At 35.7% G+C, this 12,449-nt stretch overlaps 1 protein-coding gene across 6 annotated transcripts in view; it reads left to right on the forward strand.

The window, feature by feature from the left end:
* LOC113944101 (sodium channel protein type 2 subunit alpha) overlaps positions 1 to 12,449 on the forward strand; it is a 72,899-nt gene that overhangs the window by 24,590 nt on the left and 35,860 nt on the right. For all 6 annotated transcript variants that reach the window (XM_027636753.1, XM_027636749.1, XM_027636750.1 and 3 more), the window contains 6 exons: positions 471 to 612; positions 759 to 965; positions 3,843 to 4,142; positions 7,314 to 7,661; positions 9,436 to 9,568; positions 11,990 to 12,228. In XM_027636753.1, the coding sequence (XP_027492554.1) occupies positions 471 to 612; positions 759 to 965; positions 3,843 to 4,142; positions 7,314 to 7,661; positions 9,436 to 9,568; positions 11,990 to 12,228 (1,369 nt within the window). The remainder of the gene's footprint in view (positions 1 to 470; positions 613 to 758; positions 966 to 3,842; positions 4,143 to 7,313; positions 7,662 to 9,435; positions 9,569 to 11,989; positions 12,229 to 12,449) is intronic.

Raw genomic sequence — 12,449 nt, forward strand, 5'->3', positions numbered from 1 at the left:
TAGAATTGTCAACTGAACTTGGATATCTGGCTGACAACAGTGAAGAGGCTTACTAAAAATGTATATATCAGCATATATATATATATCTATATATATCAGATAGGGAGATCCCTAATACTACAATTGGATTTAGCTAATTGTATTGTTTAATCTGCCTGTAACCTTAACAACCTACTAGCAATTATTTCTGCTCAGAATTGATTCATTTGGAATAAAGATTCTATTTGCAAAACGTGACTGAGGAGAATTTTAATATTTAGATAATTTCAACCAGTGAATGGATGGAAAGGGTATCTTTCACTTACGCTGTTATTAGTTAGTTTCTTAGGACTTTTTCTTCTGAATGAATTTAATTGTAATTTATGGATTTTCTGTGGAAAAATAACGCGTATTGTTCCAACAGATAATAAATATGTTCTAGAGGGGAATAAAAGTTATGACTAAGTACCTCCTGTTTGGTTTTCATGTAGGCAATGCCCAGAAGGGTATATATGTGTGAAAGCTGGTAGAAACCCCAATTATGGCTACACAAGTTTTGACACCTTTAGTTGGGCTTTTTTGTCATTGTTTCGGCTAATGACTCAGGACTTCTGGGAAAACCTGTATCAGCTGGTAAGAAATTGTTATGACATAACAAGTAAACTGTTGGTGACATCCAAAATTTTATAAATAGGCTTATTTGTACATGAGCTGAAAACATAACACTGTTACAGTAACAAAGATAACTGGTGGAATAACATATGCTTTCCACTTCCTAGACACTGCGTGCTGCTGGGAAGACATACATGATATTTTTTGTTCTGGTGATTTTTCTGGGCTCTTTCTATCTGATCAACTTGATCCTGGCTGTGGTTGCCATGGCCTATGAAGAACAGAATCAAGCAACCATGGAAGAAGCAGAGCAGAAAGAGGCAGAATTTCAGCAGATGCTGGAGCAACTCAAGAAGCAACAAGAAGAAGCTCAGGTAGTGATGGAAATTGTACTTTCTGAACAACCTTGTTCTTAAGGCAAGGATAAAAATCTTTTATGAATTAGAACATGTATGAAATGTCCAGTGAATTACGGGAAAAAAAGAAAGGTCTTGTTTACCATGCAAGTTATAAATGTGAAAATGGCCAAATTAAAACAGGAACTAAGCAAATAGCAAAAAAAGCAAGCTAATGGTACAGAGAAGAATGATACCTTCTTCACCAAAAAACTGGAAAAGTAAAATATTTGTGATAAGAGCCTTTAGAAACCTGACTATAAGTAGTGATAATTCATGATGGTTTTATTTTACAGATCTTATAACCAGCATGAAAAAAGTCTAGTGATGTTACTTCTTGTTTATAACTGAGTGAGAATTGCCAGGCTTGCTGTAGTTAGTAGTTCTTCACAAATATTCATCAACTAGAGAGAAGGATTGTAATCAGTGTTCTTTTAGGTTTCTGTCCAGGAAGGCACTTAAACATATCTGTAACTGACACTGAAGTAAATCAGAAGTTTATATGCCCTTAGAACAGACAAGCAATATTCATAACCAGACGAGCAATATTCATAACCAGACAAACAGAGGTATTACTTCATAATTCTTTTAAAGTAATCTTTGTTTTCTTTGAAAAGAGAAGAAAATTATTTAAAGTTTGATGAGGAAAAGACATTTTAGTAGATACTTTTGTGAAAGGCTTTCTTATCCAAAAGTAAAACGCATGCAGAAGTTCGGCTCTGTGAGTTGGCCACCTGTCTAATTTCTGGACTGACTTTCCATTGCTTTTCAAATGGTATTTAGTAATTTTCAACAGGACAGTGTTTATAAAATGCAAGCAAATTAGAATCTTCTATGAAACTATATTTTTGGTACTATTTTACAGCTACTTTCACTAAGTTCGAATGACTCTATAAAGTGATAACAAAAAGAGAAACTCTCCATCTTTTTCTTGAAAAGAGATCTTTATGTATGACCTGTGAAATCTAATTAGCCGATCTTTATTTCAGTTATTAAATCTTATCACTTTCAAATCACTAAAGAAAAAGCAGAATCCTGTAAAATTTAAATTTTAAAATGTTAAATGTCAGCAAAGAGTATGTTGTTGGGTTTTTCTTAAATCTGTTATTTTAATCCATTAAAGGCACTAAATCAGATTATATCAAAAGATATCAGGAGACTCATCTAAATGTTCGTATTTTTGAGAATTGGGACAGATGAAACTGATTCAGAATTTGGAAGAACAGAATATGAAACAGAGACTATAAGGCAGGTTGGATAAAGACTCTGGAAAGTCACAGTTTTTAAAATGAATGACCAATATATTCATTATAAGTAAAGCATTATTACAGTCAGGATCTTTTTTGTTTGTGAAAATATTAGCAGAAAGTAGACATTAAAAGGTGGATCACTGAGCTGTTGAATGAGAAATGAATTTGGGACCCATCTCTTCACCCCCCTGGACACTGAACCTATTCATCCACAAAATTAAGTCATCACAGTGATCTTTGGATTGCTCCACTTGTTTGACCTTTGCTGTTACTATTATGAAGTAGATGGGTGGTGACTCAGCATCTGCTGCCTTTGTTTCTGTTAGTCTTTGAAGGATGATATTGTGTGAACCAGAATGACAAAACTTGACGAGTATCACTTTTTTAATTTATAAACACTTCAGAATCCTTTTAATGCTCCTTTTAGCAGAAAAAGTCTGTATCAAGTCAACTTGTATAGCATGGGCTGTATATTGTGGCAAAGAAAGACATTAATTCATACTATGAGCTTTCAAACTACCCTTTCCCAGTGTAGAGAGGTATGTCATCATTCCTGAAATACTTGGCATTGAATATAATATGTTTTGCTGGATAATTACTAGTTATCTTTGTTATATAACCCTAGTCTCTTGCCATTTATCAAACCACCATTTTTTGTAAGCTCACAGCAATCTATTACCTTCCCAAGTGTATTTTCCACTGCAGAATTTCATTGAATCTCCCACAGTTCTTTCTAGGAACACCGCTGAACATACTCTCAATTCTTCCTTTTTTCATGACTAAATGAACCTGTTTCCCTAATGAAGCAAACCAAATAGGCTGAGCGCTGTAGCTAAAGATACTGGTCCTGAATTTTGGGATGACTCTTTGCTCCAGTAAATAATCCTACTCTTTTCCATCAGAGAAAAAATCTCAGTGTTTTCTTATCTTTGGCTGCAGCACCAACAGATAATAAATGTACCTTTGCATATCTATAACAAAGACATAGAGCACTGATAGCGTGGGAAATGTGGGAGGAAGGCAGGGCTTGAAGATTTGTCTGGAGAGTGTGGCTGTTCCCAGTGAAGGTAGAGGGAAAGAAAGGGGAGTGTCCTTGCTATAAAGACAGTGAAGAAAAGCTGGATTCAACTACTTGTAGGCTGTAGTTGGGTTATGATACATTAACTGATGTAGCGAATGCTAGGCATTAGTTTTCTCTGTAAGAACTCAGAAGGCATTAACTGAGTTAGAGTATGCTTTGGGGCTTTTCTCAAGACCAAATGGAATAGCAGTTCTGAAATAGATGAAAAAGCACTATGTTTATACTTTTCTGGCTACTTTTGTTTTAGACCAGTGTCTTGTGCAACAATTCTTTAATGAATAGTGTGGCTATTGTTCTGCTGAAGTTGGTGCTTCAAGTAGCTGATGTTGCTAACAATGAGGAGCTTTACAACTCAGTATTTTATCTTCAGTTTAATTTGTTTGGATTTGGAAACTTACATAATCAAGAGTGTACAAAGAACATTATTATCACAGTGATAATAAAAAAAAGTTGATAAAAGACTATAAAATTATTCTTTTTTTTTTTTTTTTTGGCCTGCTAATACCTTGCTTTATAACCTGACAGACAACAGCAGCAGTAGCAGCGGCATCAGTTGCATCAAGAGATTTCAGTGGTGTAGGGGGATTAGGAGAACTCTTGGAAAGCTCTTCAGAAGCATCAAAGTTGAGCTCAAAGAGTGCTAAAGAAAGAAGAAACAGAAGAAAGAAAAGAAGACAGAGAGAAATGTCTGAAGCAGAGGACAAAGGAGATAGCGATAAATTCCCCAAGTCCGAGTCAGAAGACAGTATCAGAAGAAAAAGTTTCCGCTTCTCCACAGAAGGAAGTCAACTGACATATGAAAAAAGGCTCACATCTCCTCACCAGGTACAGCACCCTCATTTTCATGGACTTTACAGCAGCTTTATATGTTGAAAGTTATGTAACTGGTGAGTGAAGGGAAAAAAACAGTGGTAGCACCATTCCCAGTGGTACAGTTTGAGATGGTTTGACCCATTCTATTAGCACAGGTATAAAAAGAATGTACCACGAACGATTGTAAACTCAATTAACACATTTCTGAAAATGTATTTCTGAAGATGTATCTCATAGACTGGAGAAAGTATCAAAGACTCTTTGATTAGTATTCATATATTTGCATTAATCAACCATAGGTTCTCTGTTCTGCATCCATTTCAAAAGTATATAGATATGTGGGCTTTTTAGCAGACTACATCATCAAAATACCCTGCATAGGAAATCCCACATAACCATTAGTTTCTATTATTTTCCTTAAATAGCTTCTTTAACAGATAGATAATGAGAGAAGTAGTGCTAGTACTCCACAATAAAGATGAACTACATAAGGATTGTTTGGGCTTGTATTCATAAGAATTTAGTCAAACCATTCTTTACCATTAGAAATTCATTATACATTATGGAGAATCATTGCAATCGTAGAAAAAAGTAGTTTATGAAGGACCTCTGGAAATCATTTAGTCCAAACTTCAAAACTCTACTCCCATAAATCAAGGGATCTCTTCTATTACTTAAGGATACTTCCTCTGTACTTGGCACTGGTGAGGCTACACCTTGTGTGTCCACTTCTGGGCCCCTCTCTTCAAAGCAGACATGGAGGTGCTGGAATGTGTCCAGAGAAAGGCAATGGAGCTGGTGAAGGTCTAGAGAGTGAATCATATGGGGAGTGGCTGAGGGAGGTAGGGTTGTTTACCCTGGAGAAAAGGAAGCTCAGGGGAGACCTCATCACTCTCTACAACTCCCTGAAAGGAAGTTGTAGCCGGGTGGGGGGTCAGTCTCTTCTCCCAGGCAACCAGCAATGGGACAAGAGGACACAGCTTCAAGCTGGGCCAGGGGAGATTCAGGTGGGACATCAGGAGGAATTTCTTCATAGAAAGGATTGTTAGACATTGGAATGGATTGCCCAGGAAGATGGTGGAGTCACCATCCCTTGAGGTGTTCAAGAAATGACTGGCACTTAGTGCCATGGTCTAATTGATAAGGTGGTGATTGGTCAAAGGTTGGACTTGATGATCTTGGAGGTCTTTTCCAACCTAAATGATTTTGTGATTCTGAGATACCTTTGCTTATTTCAAGGCTGCACACAGTTATGGCATTTGTAGCAAAAGTCACTCAAAATGCATCTCTTTAAAATGATGTGTGGTCTGAGATGACATTGACCTACCTGTATCACCCGTGTTGAGGATAATTTATTAATTAAAGACTCTCTTGATGATTGTTTCTGCAGTTGTAACAATGCTTTGGGGCAAAAGTTGCCAGCATATAACTAAAACTGAGGTGCCACAAGAATGAAAGAATTGCAAACAGTAGAATTAGTAAAGGAAGAGCTCATTTGTCTTGTTAGCTATGCAGTATCTCACTGGTGAGACAGGGTCCAGAGCATGAAACAATGAGGCAGAATGGTAAGAGGAGATAATCTGCTCAGTTGACCCCTGTGAGAGTTTTTGACCTTTGACACAATATTCCACTTCCAAATGAATGATGCAGCCTAACAGAAAAGTCAAGCCTTCCTTTCAGACCTTACTTTCCAAGAGCATGTAGATACATATATTTCTACCTCTACGTGTGTTAAAATTATAGCCATTTCAGCTTATATCTTTTGTCTAAATGCAGCAGAGACTTGCAGAGCAGGCATCACTCCTCAGGCAAATCCCTGAGGGGGCTGATGCAATTAGCTGTGCTCAGAACATGGTAACACATACTGGAAAGATTGGCCTACAGATAAAACCTAGCAGCCATGGGAACATTCTCTAAAAGAATAAGGGTATCACTGGTAGTCGTACGAAACCCTAGTGGGCATATGATTTTTTGAAGGACTGTAGGTCGGCCAGATACGTATACAAAGAAATGTAAAAAGGGTGTAGTAATTCATTCACTGCTTTGTCAAAATTCAATGTCATACTCTGTAGAAGCTAGAGCTTTTTTTTGGATAAAATTATCCTTCAGTATAAGCAAAACAGCACTTTTTCTCCAGCCAAGTTTACATAAGTGGGTTAGCAAAACCATTTGGCTGATATTCTTCAAGTAACTCAGCCTGGAGCTGACAGCCAGCATAGAAAATTTCATCCCTAAATATTAAAATTTGGTATAGCTGTAACAGCAGAAAAAATATATCTCATAATGGTAAACACCTGTCAGCCCTTATAACAGACAGTGCTACTAGTTCAGCACACATATTATGTATGAATTTATACATCTCACTGTGCATATACAGAGATACATATAGATTGATATATCTATATATTTGATGTTTGGTTTTCACAGTATTAACATAGGTTTATATACTTCAGGGCCATTTTCACTTTCACTTTAATTATCCTGGGATAAAATCCACTGCTATTACGTATGAGCATTTTCCACCTGCAAAACTAGTGAAAAATTGAGAATCATCTCAAACCAGGTTTTTGATGTACCAAGATGTGAAAATTTGTACAAATGTAGAATTGAAGAAAGCTGAATACAAGGTTTCTTTTCTCCACAATTAGTACTCATTTTATTTATTCATGAAGGCTGTTAATAAAATATGTAGTAAGGGAGAAGAACTGCTGTTCCCACACTATTGAGCCTATTGTGAAGAGGTCAGTCAAGTTCTTTACATCAGGTTAGACTAAATTTAATGCCAAACTGAAGATCACTTCAATGATGAGTGAGCATTATTATTTGTTATCCCTAGGAATCCAGGGACTAAAAAACAAATATCTGCAAATCCTTAATAGTGCTGTTGAAAACTGCCTCCAGCACAGTCGTGGGTCCATACCCGTTCAGTGCACCTTCTTCACTCAAAACTGTTCAACCTTACTTATATCTTCTGCACAACTTTTCCTCAGTCCTGCTATATTATGGTAAATGCCCCTCTACTTCAGGTCCCCTGATGAGCACGTTCACCTAATGGACACGCTTATACTATGGAAAAAAATTTACTATCCTTCCTCCAGCACTGTAACTATTCTTTGAAAAGCCAAGAACTTACAACTTCAGTTCTAATGCTGTTTTGTTTGGTTTGTTTTAAATCTTTTACAGTCTTTGTTAAGCATTCGTGGTTCTCTGTTCTCACCAAGGCGCAACAGCAAAACAAGCATTTTCAGTTTCAGAGGTCATGCAAAGGATGTAGGATCAGAAAATGACTTTGCTGATGATGAGCACAGCACTCTTGAAGACAATGAGAGCAGAAGAGATTCTCTCTTTGTTCCAAATCGACATGGAGAACGGCGCAACAGTAACGTTAGTCAGGCAAGTGTGTCATCTAGAATGATACCAGCCCTTCCAGTAAATGGGAAGATGCACAGCACTGTGGATTGCAATGGAGTAGTTTCCTTGGTTGGAGGACCTTCAACTTTAACTTCACCCACTGGTCAGCTCATACCAGAGGTAATTATAAGTAAACCAGTAATTATTACAGTTTAGTTCAGACACAGAATTTTGTCTTACTCCTTGTCTCTGCATTCCTTATAATTTCTTAGAGCAATGTGAAATAATTTGGAATAGTTTCTAAATAACAGAACATAAAGGAAAATAAGTCCTCAACCTCCTATTTCTGAGCCTCAGTAAAGTAGTATATTCTCCTTGCTTTCAGCAAGAGATCTACACATAGAAAGAAAAAAAAACCCGAATTTGACAATTTGTATAAAGTTTCACTTCAACAAAGGTAGAGATTCTATATATAACTAAGGCTATGGCTTGGAAATATGTACAGGAAAACATCTGTAAAATTAAGCAGAATGCAGTTGCTACTGTCATGATAGTTAATAGAAATACTCCTTACTGAGTTTATCTTGAGGAATTTTTTCTCATAACTTTCATGTGAAAAATACATAAATTCCTATGTACCTTTACAATTACATTACATTGCAGTCTCAGTTTCAGACTTCTGTAAGCTAAGATGTTCTTTCAAACTTTCAAAAAGACAAGCCTTTTCATATATAGTATTTTACTATGGATTTCAGTATGGTATTTTGATGTCTATAATAGCTTGTTATCTAAGCTGCAAAATATTTGCATTATAAATAAGTATTGAGTTTTCAGTACTTCTATTACACATTTTTTTTTTCTGTCTTGATATAGACCTTCATACTAGAAATTCCATCAGATTACCTCAGCAATTATGCATATATAGTTTTGTTTCAGAAATACATTCACTTGAAATCAGCCATTCAACTCGGGAGTCTTCTCTAAAGAAGTAGTACTAGTGAATGCTCAAAGATGATTTTTCACCTTCACACTAAGATAACTTTAAAATCCCTTATGAGTTCTGCAAGTTTTTTTGTCCTTTTCATGAATGGGGGCAGAATAATGTTAAAAAGAGTAAGTGATTTCTCTGAATCACAGAATCAGTGGTAAAGCAGGAACCAAGATTTAGGAGCTTTTTAATCCCACTCCTATGCTTAGATCCCTAGGTAACAGTCCAGAAGAAAAACAAAGCAACTGTAAGGACACCTACATGATGCAGAGTAGTGACACGTTAGTCACATTTAAATCAGAGTTGAGCATTATTGCTTTGAAAAGATAATTAGAAGCCATACAAAACAAAGGGGACTTGCAAATTCATTGCAAGATTTTGTCACAAACTCTGTATGAGCGTTGTGGTGGGTGAGAATTAGGTAGAAGAAACATTAAATAAGATGCAGGGTTTTTCTTCTATAAAATTTTCCAACCACACTTATCAGGTTAGGAATACATTAAATGGTATTGTAGATATACTTAATTCCTAAAATTATATTCATGTTTCTTGTATCCAGGTTACTTTCTTAAATAAAAGTTCACTTTTCTCTGTACTCACACTTTCATTATTTAACATGACTAGCTGTGGGAAATTAAGGTGTCAGGTTTCAATTTTGAGCATTTTTTTGGAAATAATAATAATAATCAAAAGATACCTAGCAAAAATTTTGTTCAGCCAGTCATTTAAATGACAACTACCTCTGGTCCCACATTGCATTGATACTGGGTCTTCCAGTTGATTATTTACAGCAATGTACAAAGTAGTGAGTTCCTCAATGAAGAAGAAAGAAATCTCTACAGGAACAGAAACCTTCACTGTGTAAGAAAAGCTTAGTATGTTGCACAAAGCTGATTTTGATTTTCACTGCAATTGTTAATTGGCTATTGAAAAGGATGATCTAATTCCTCAGTATTTCATTTACAGGGCACCACTACGGAAACAGAAATAAGGAAAAGAAGACTGAGTTCTTATCAAATTTCCATGGAAATGCTGGAAGAGTCTGCTGCAAGACAAAGAGCAATGAGCATAGCCAGCATACTTACAAATACAATGGAAGGTACTTGATGCATTTTATCTGACAGGCAGTTCATTGAATTTCTACTAACTACATGTACAGAAAAATTATTTAAATAATTTCCTTTGTAAATGTAAAACTGGACATGTGAAATCTCTGTACATCAGATGCAAAAGGCTTTTGAGCATTTCCAAGATAATTTACGTATTCTAAATGCTTAGCCATTTATTTTTCATGACACCTTCCAAAATATTACTCTACTGAGTGGACTAACAGAGATAAAATAATCATATCTAGGGGATTGCTACAGACTCAAACAGAGTATATAGGGATTTTCTTCCCATTAGACATCTGCAGGAGAAATCAATTAAGGTAGACTGGAATTGCCATGATAAAGGTCATGATGTGCTAGAAGAGTCACTTCCCTTAAAACTTAAATCCAAGGATAGGCAATAGGAAATTGGAATAAGAAATATAGTTTTAAAGAAAAAAAGAACAGCTGTAATCAACTCATGCCAAGGCACACAGTGTCTTTCTTAAGCATTTCTTAAACTTTCTTAGCCATCAAAGATAAAAAAATATTATACTTGCTATATTAAAAATCATACAATGTTGGGATTTTTTTTCTTATGTAATGGAAACTGAGTATGTTCACTTTTCACACATATGCCTTTAAAGTATTTTTATAAGCTTAAGGGATCTGGATATTGGCAAAGTGTGACAGTTATTATAGTCAGACCAACCCTGCAGATGTGCTTCACCCCATGTTCTAAATGGACAGAAAATTACCAAGAAACTTTATAGTGTAATTAAGCCAGTATCAAAATTTAATTTTTAAGTGAGTTCTGAAGCCCTTTGCTCTCAGATAGATCCCAAACTAAATGTAGTCAGAAATATAAGGTTTGTGGCGCCTTTAGAGCAAGTGTGAGCTGTTGGGACCTCTTAATTCTCAGTGTACAATTCTTGGTTCTCCTCTCTGTAAACAGGTTATCTCCTTAGAGGGTGCTGTACTCTTCCTCCAGCTAAACAGTTTGTCCTTCCATCCTCCTGACCAGAAAAAACATGTCAACATAAACTAAGTTGTCGCAGTAGCGACCTCCTTACCCCATCTGGTTTCCACTACTTCAGAAGTTGCCAAGTGCAGCAATGGAGTTTCCTGTGTCAACTCAGTGTCCAGTATGAGTGGCCTCTTTTGTCCAAGCCCAGTCGTATCCTTACTTTTAGCACTCTAGGTTAGATGTTCTGAAATGTGATTATTCCACCTGATCCTTATATTCCTTCAGAAGCACTGTGTTTGTTATGGTTTATAAAGACTGTAGAAGTCTTTTGCTACTTGATACCCTTTTCTGTTAGAACTTGTTTGTTTCTATCAGTTTGAAAGCTGGCAACTGACCTTTGAAATTCCAGTAATTCCACCCATATGCAACAATATTAGAGGCAAAAATTCAATCTACTGGTCCTCAAAATGTAGATTTTTGCGCTAAGTCCTTATTAGGAAATCTGTAAAACAGCATGCTTGCTATTTTAGCAAAATCACCCATAAGTGTCATGATGATAGAGATCTCTCTGTGCTCTAAGGAATGCCTGAAAAATGGGAAATTTCAGAATTGGGTTGATACCACTATGTAGAAATTTTATCAAAACTTGTGTCCATATCTTACATGTTTTTAGTATAAGTATTTCTCACTTAGGCAAACATCAGTCTTCCTTCTGGGCTGTCCTCAAACATCCCATCATATAGATATTCATCCTTGCTGTTATTAACTCAGTAGAAGTTAATATTCTTCTGTAACTTTGAAAATATTGACAATGAAATGGAAATGCAAAGATTCTAATTGAAAGCAGTTGTTCTGCAGTTGCTCAACAGAGTTGTTCTGCTAATACTAATTAAAATAAGAAAATAGGCATTCAGTATATTAAAAATATTGATTCAAATAAGAAATTATAGATATGCACACCAAATCATTTCTCTGATATTGTAGTAGTTCAGTGTAGTAGCAAATATAATACTTTTAGTATCTGAAATCAAAATATGTCCTCATATACTTAACACAAAAATGTTAATCTTTTATGAAGCTTATACAAATTATATACATCAGCTCTCTGATGAGTGAGTCATGTTAACTTTTAATATCCAAAATTAAGATATCTGCTGTAAGCAAGTCAAGTAATCTAAACTAAATGTCTAGATTCTCCCTACTGTCATGGGAAAGACAAACACATTTCTCTCTTTAGGCAGATGTTGAGATGATTCACCCTTTAGTGAATGTACTTCACTGTCCACTGATTGCAGAGGAGCTTAAATAAATTAGGTGCCTTACTTTTAGGTGGCTAAACATAAGTGAGAGAAAACCTATATTAGTGAGAGCTGTTTATTTGAATGATACAATCTTTTTCCATATTTTAAACAAGAAGTTCCAGAGGATACAATTGGAATATCCATTTTTTTCTATTTTTTTTCAGAGCTCGAAGAATCCAGACAGAAATGCCCACCATGCTGGTACAGATTTGCAAATACTTTCTTGATCTGGGATTGCTGGAGTCCATGGTTAAAAGTAAAGCACGTCGTCAATTTAGTTGTGATGGATCCATTTGTTGATCTTGCTATAACTATTTGCATTGTTTTAAACACCTTGTTTATGGCCATGGAACATTACCCAATGACAGAACAGTTTAGCAGTGTCCTTTCTGTGGGAAACCTGGTAAGTGGTTTGTGGTATTGGTGTAAATACCCTTTTCTAAAAGAAGAAATGTATAAATTCCTTTTAAATTTATTCTACGATTTTTTTTTTATAATTGGTTTAGAAATTATATATATGATTTTCACAGGTAAAGCAATTTTTGCTGGCCTTTACCCTTCAGGAATCTATTTTGTAACTACTATAATGAAATAACTGAATATGTATGGAAGTGCAGTCTTCAC

Source organism: Corapipo altera, unplaced genomic scaffold, assembly GCF_003945725.1.
Source record: "Corapipo altera isolate COAL_440 unplaced genomic scaffold, ASM394572v1 45, whole genome shotgun sequence".
Classification (NCBI taxonomy): domain Eukaryota; kingdom Metazoa; phylum Chordata; class Aves; order Passeriformes; family Pipridae; genus Corapipo; species Corapipo altera.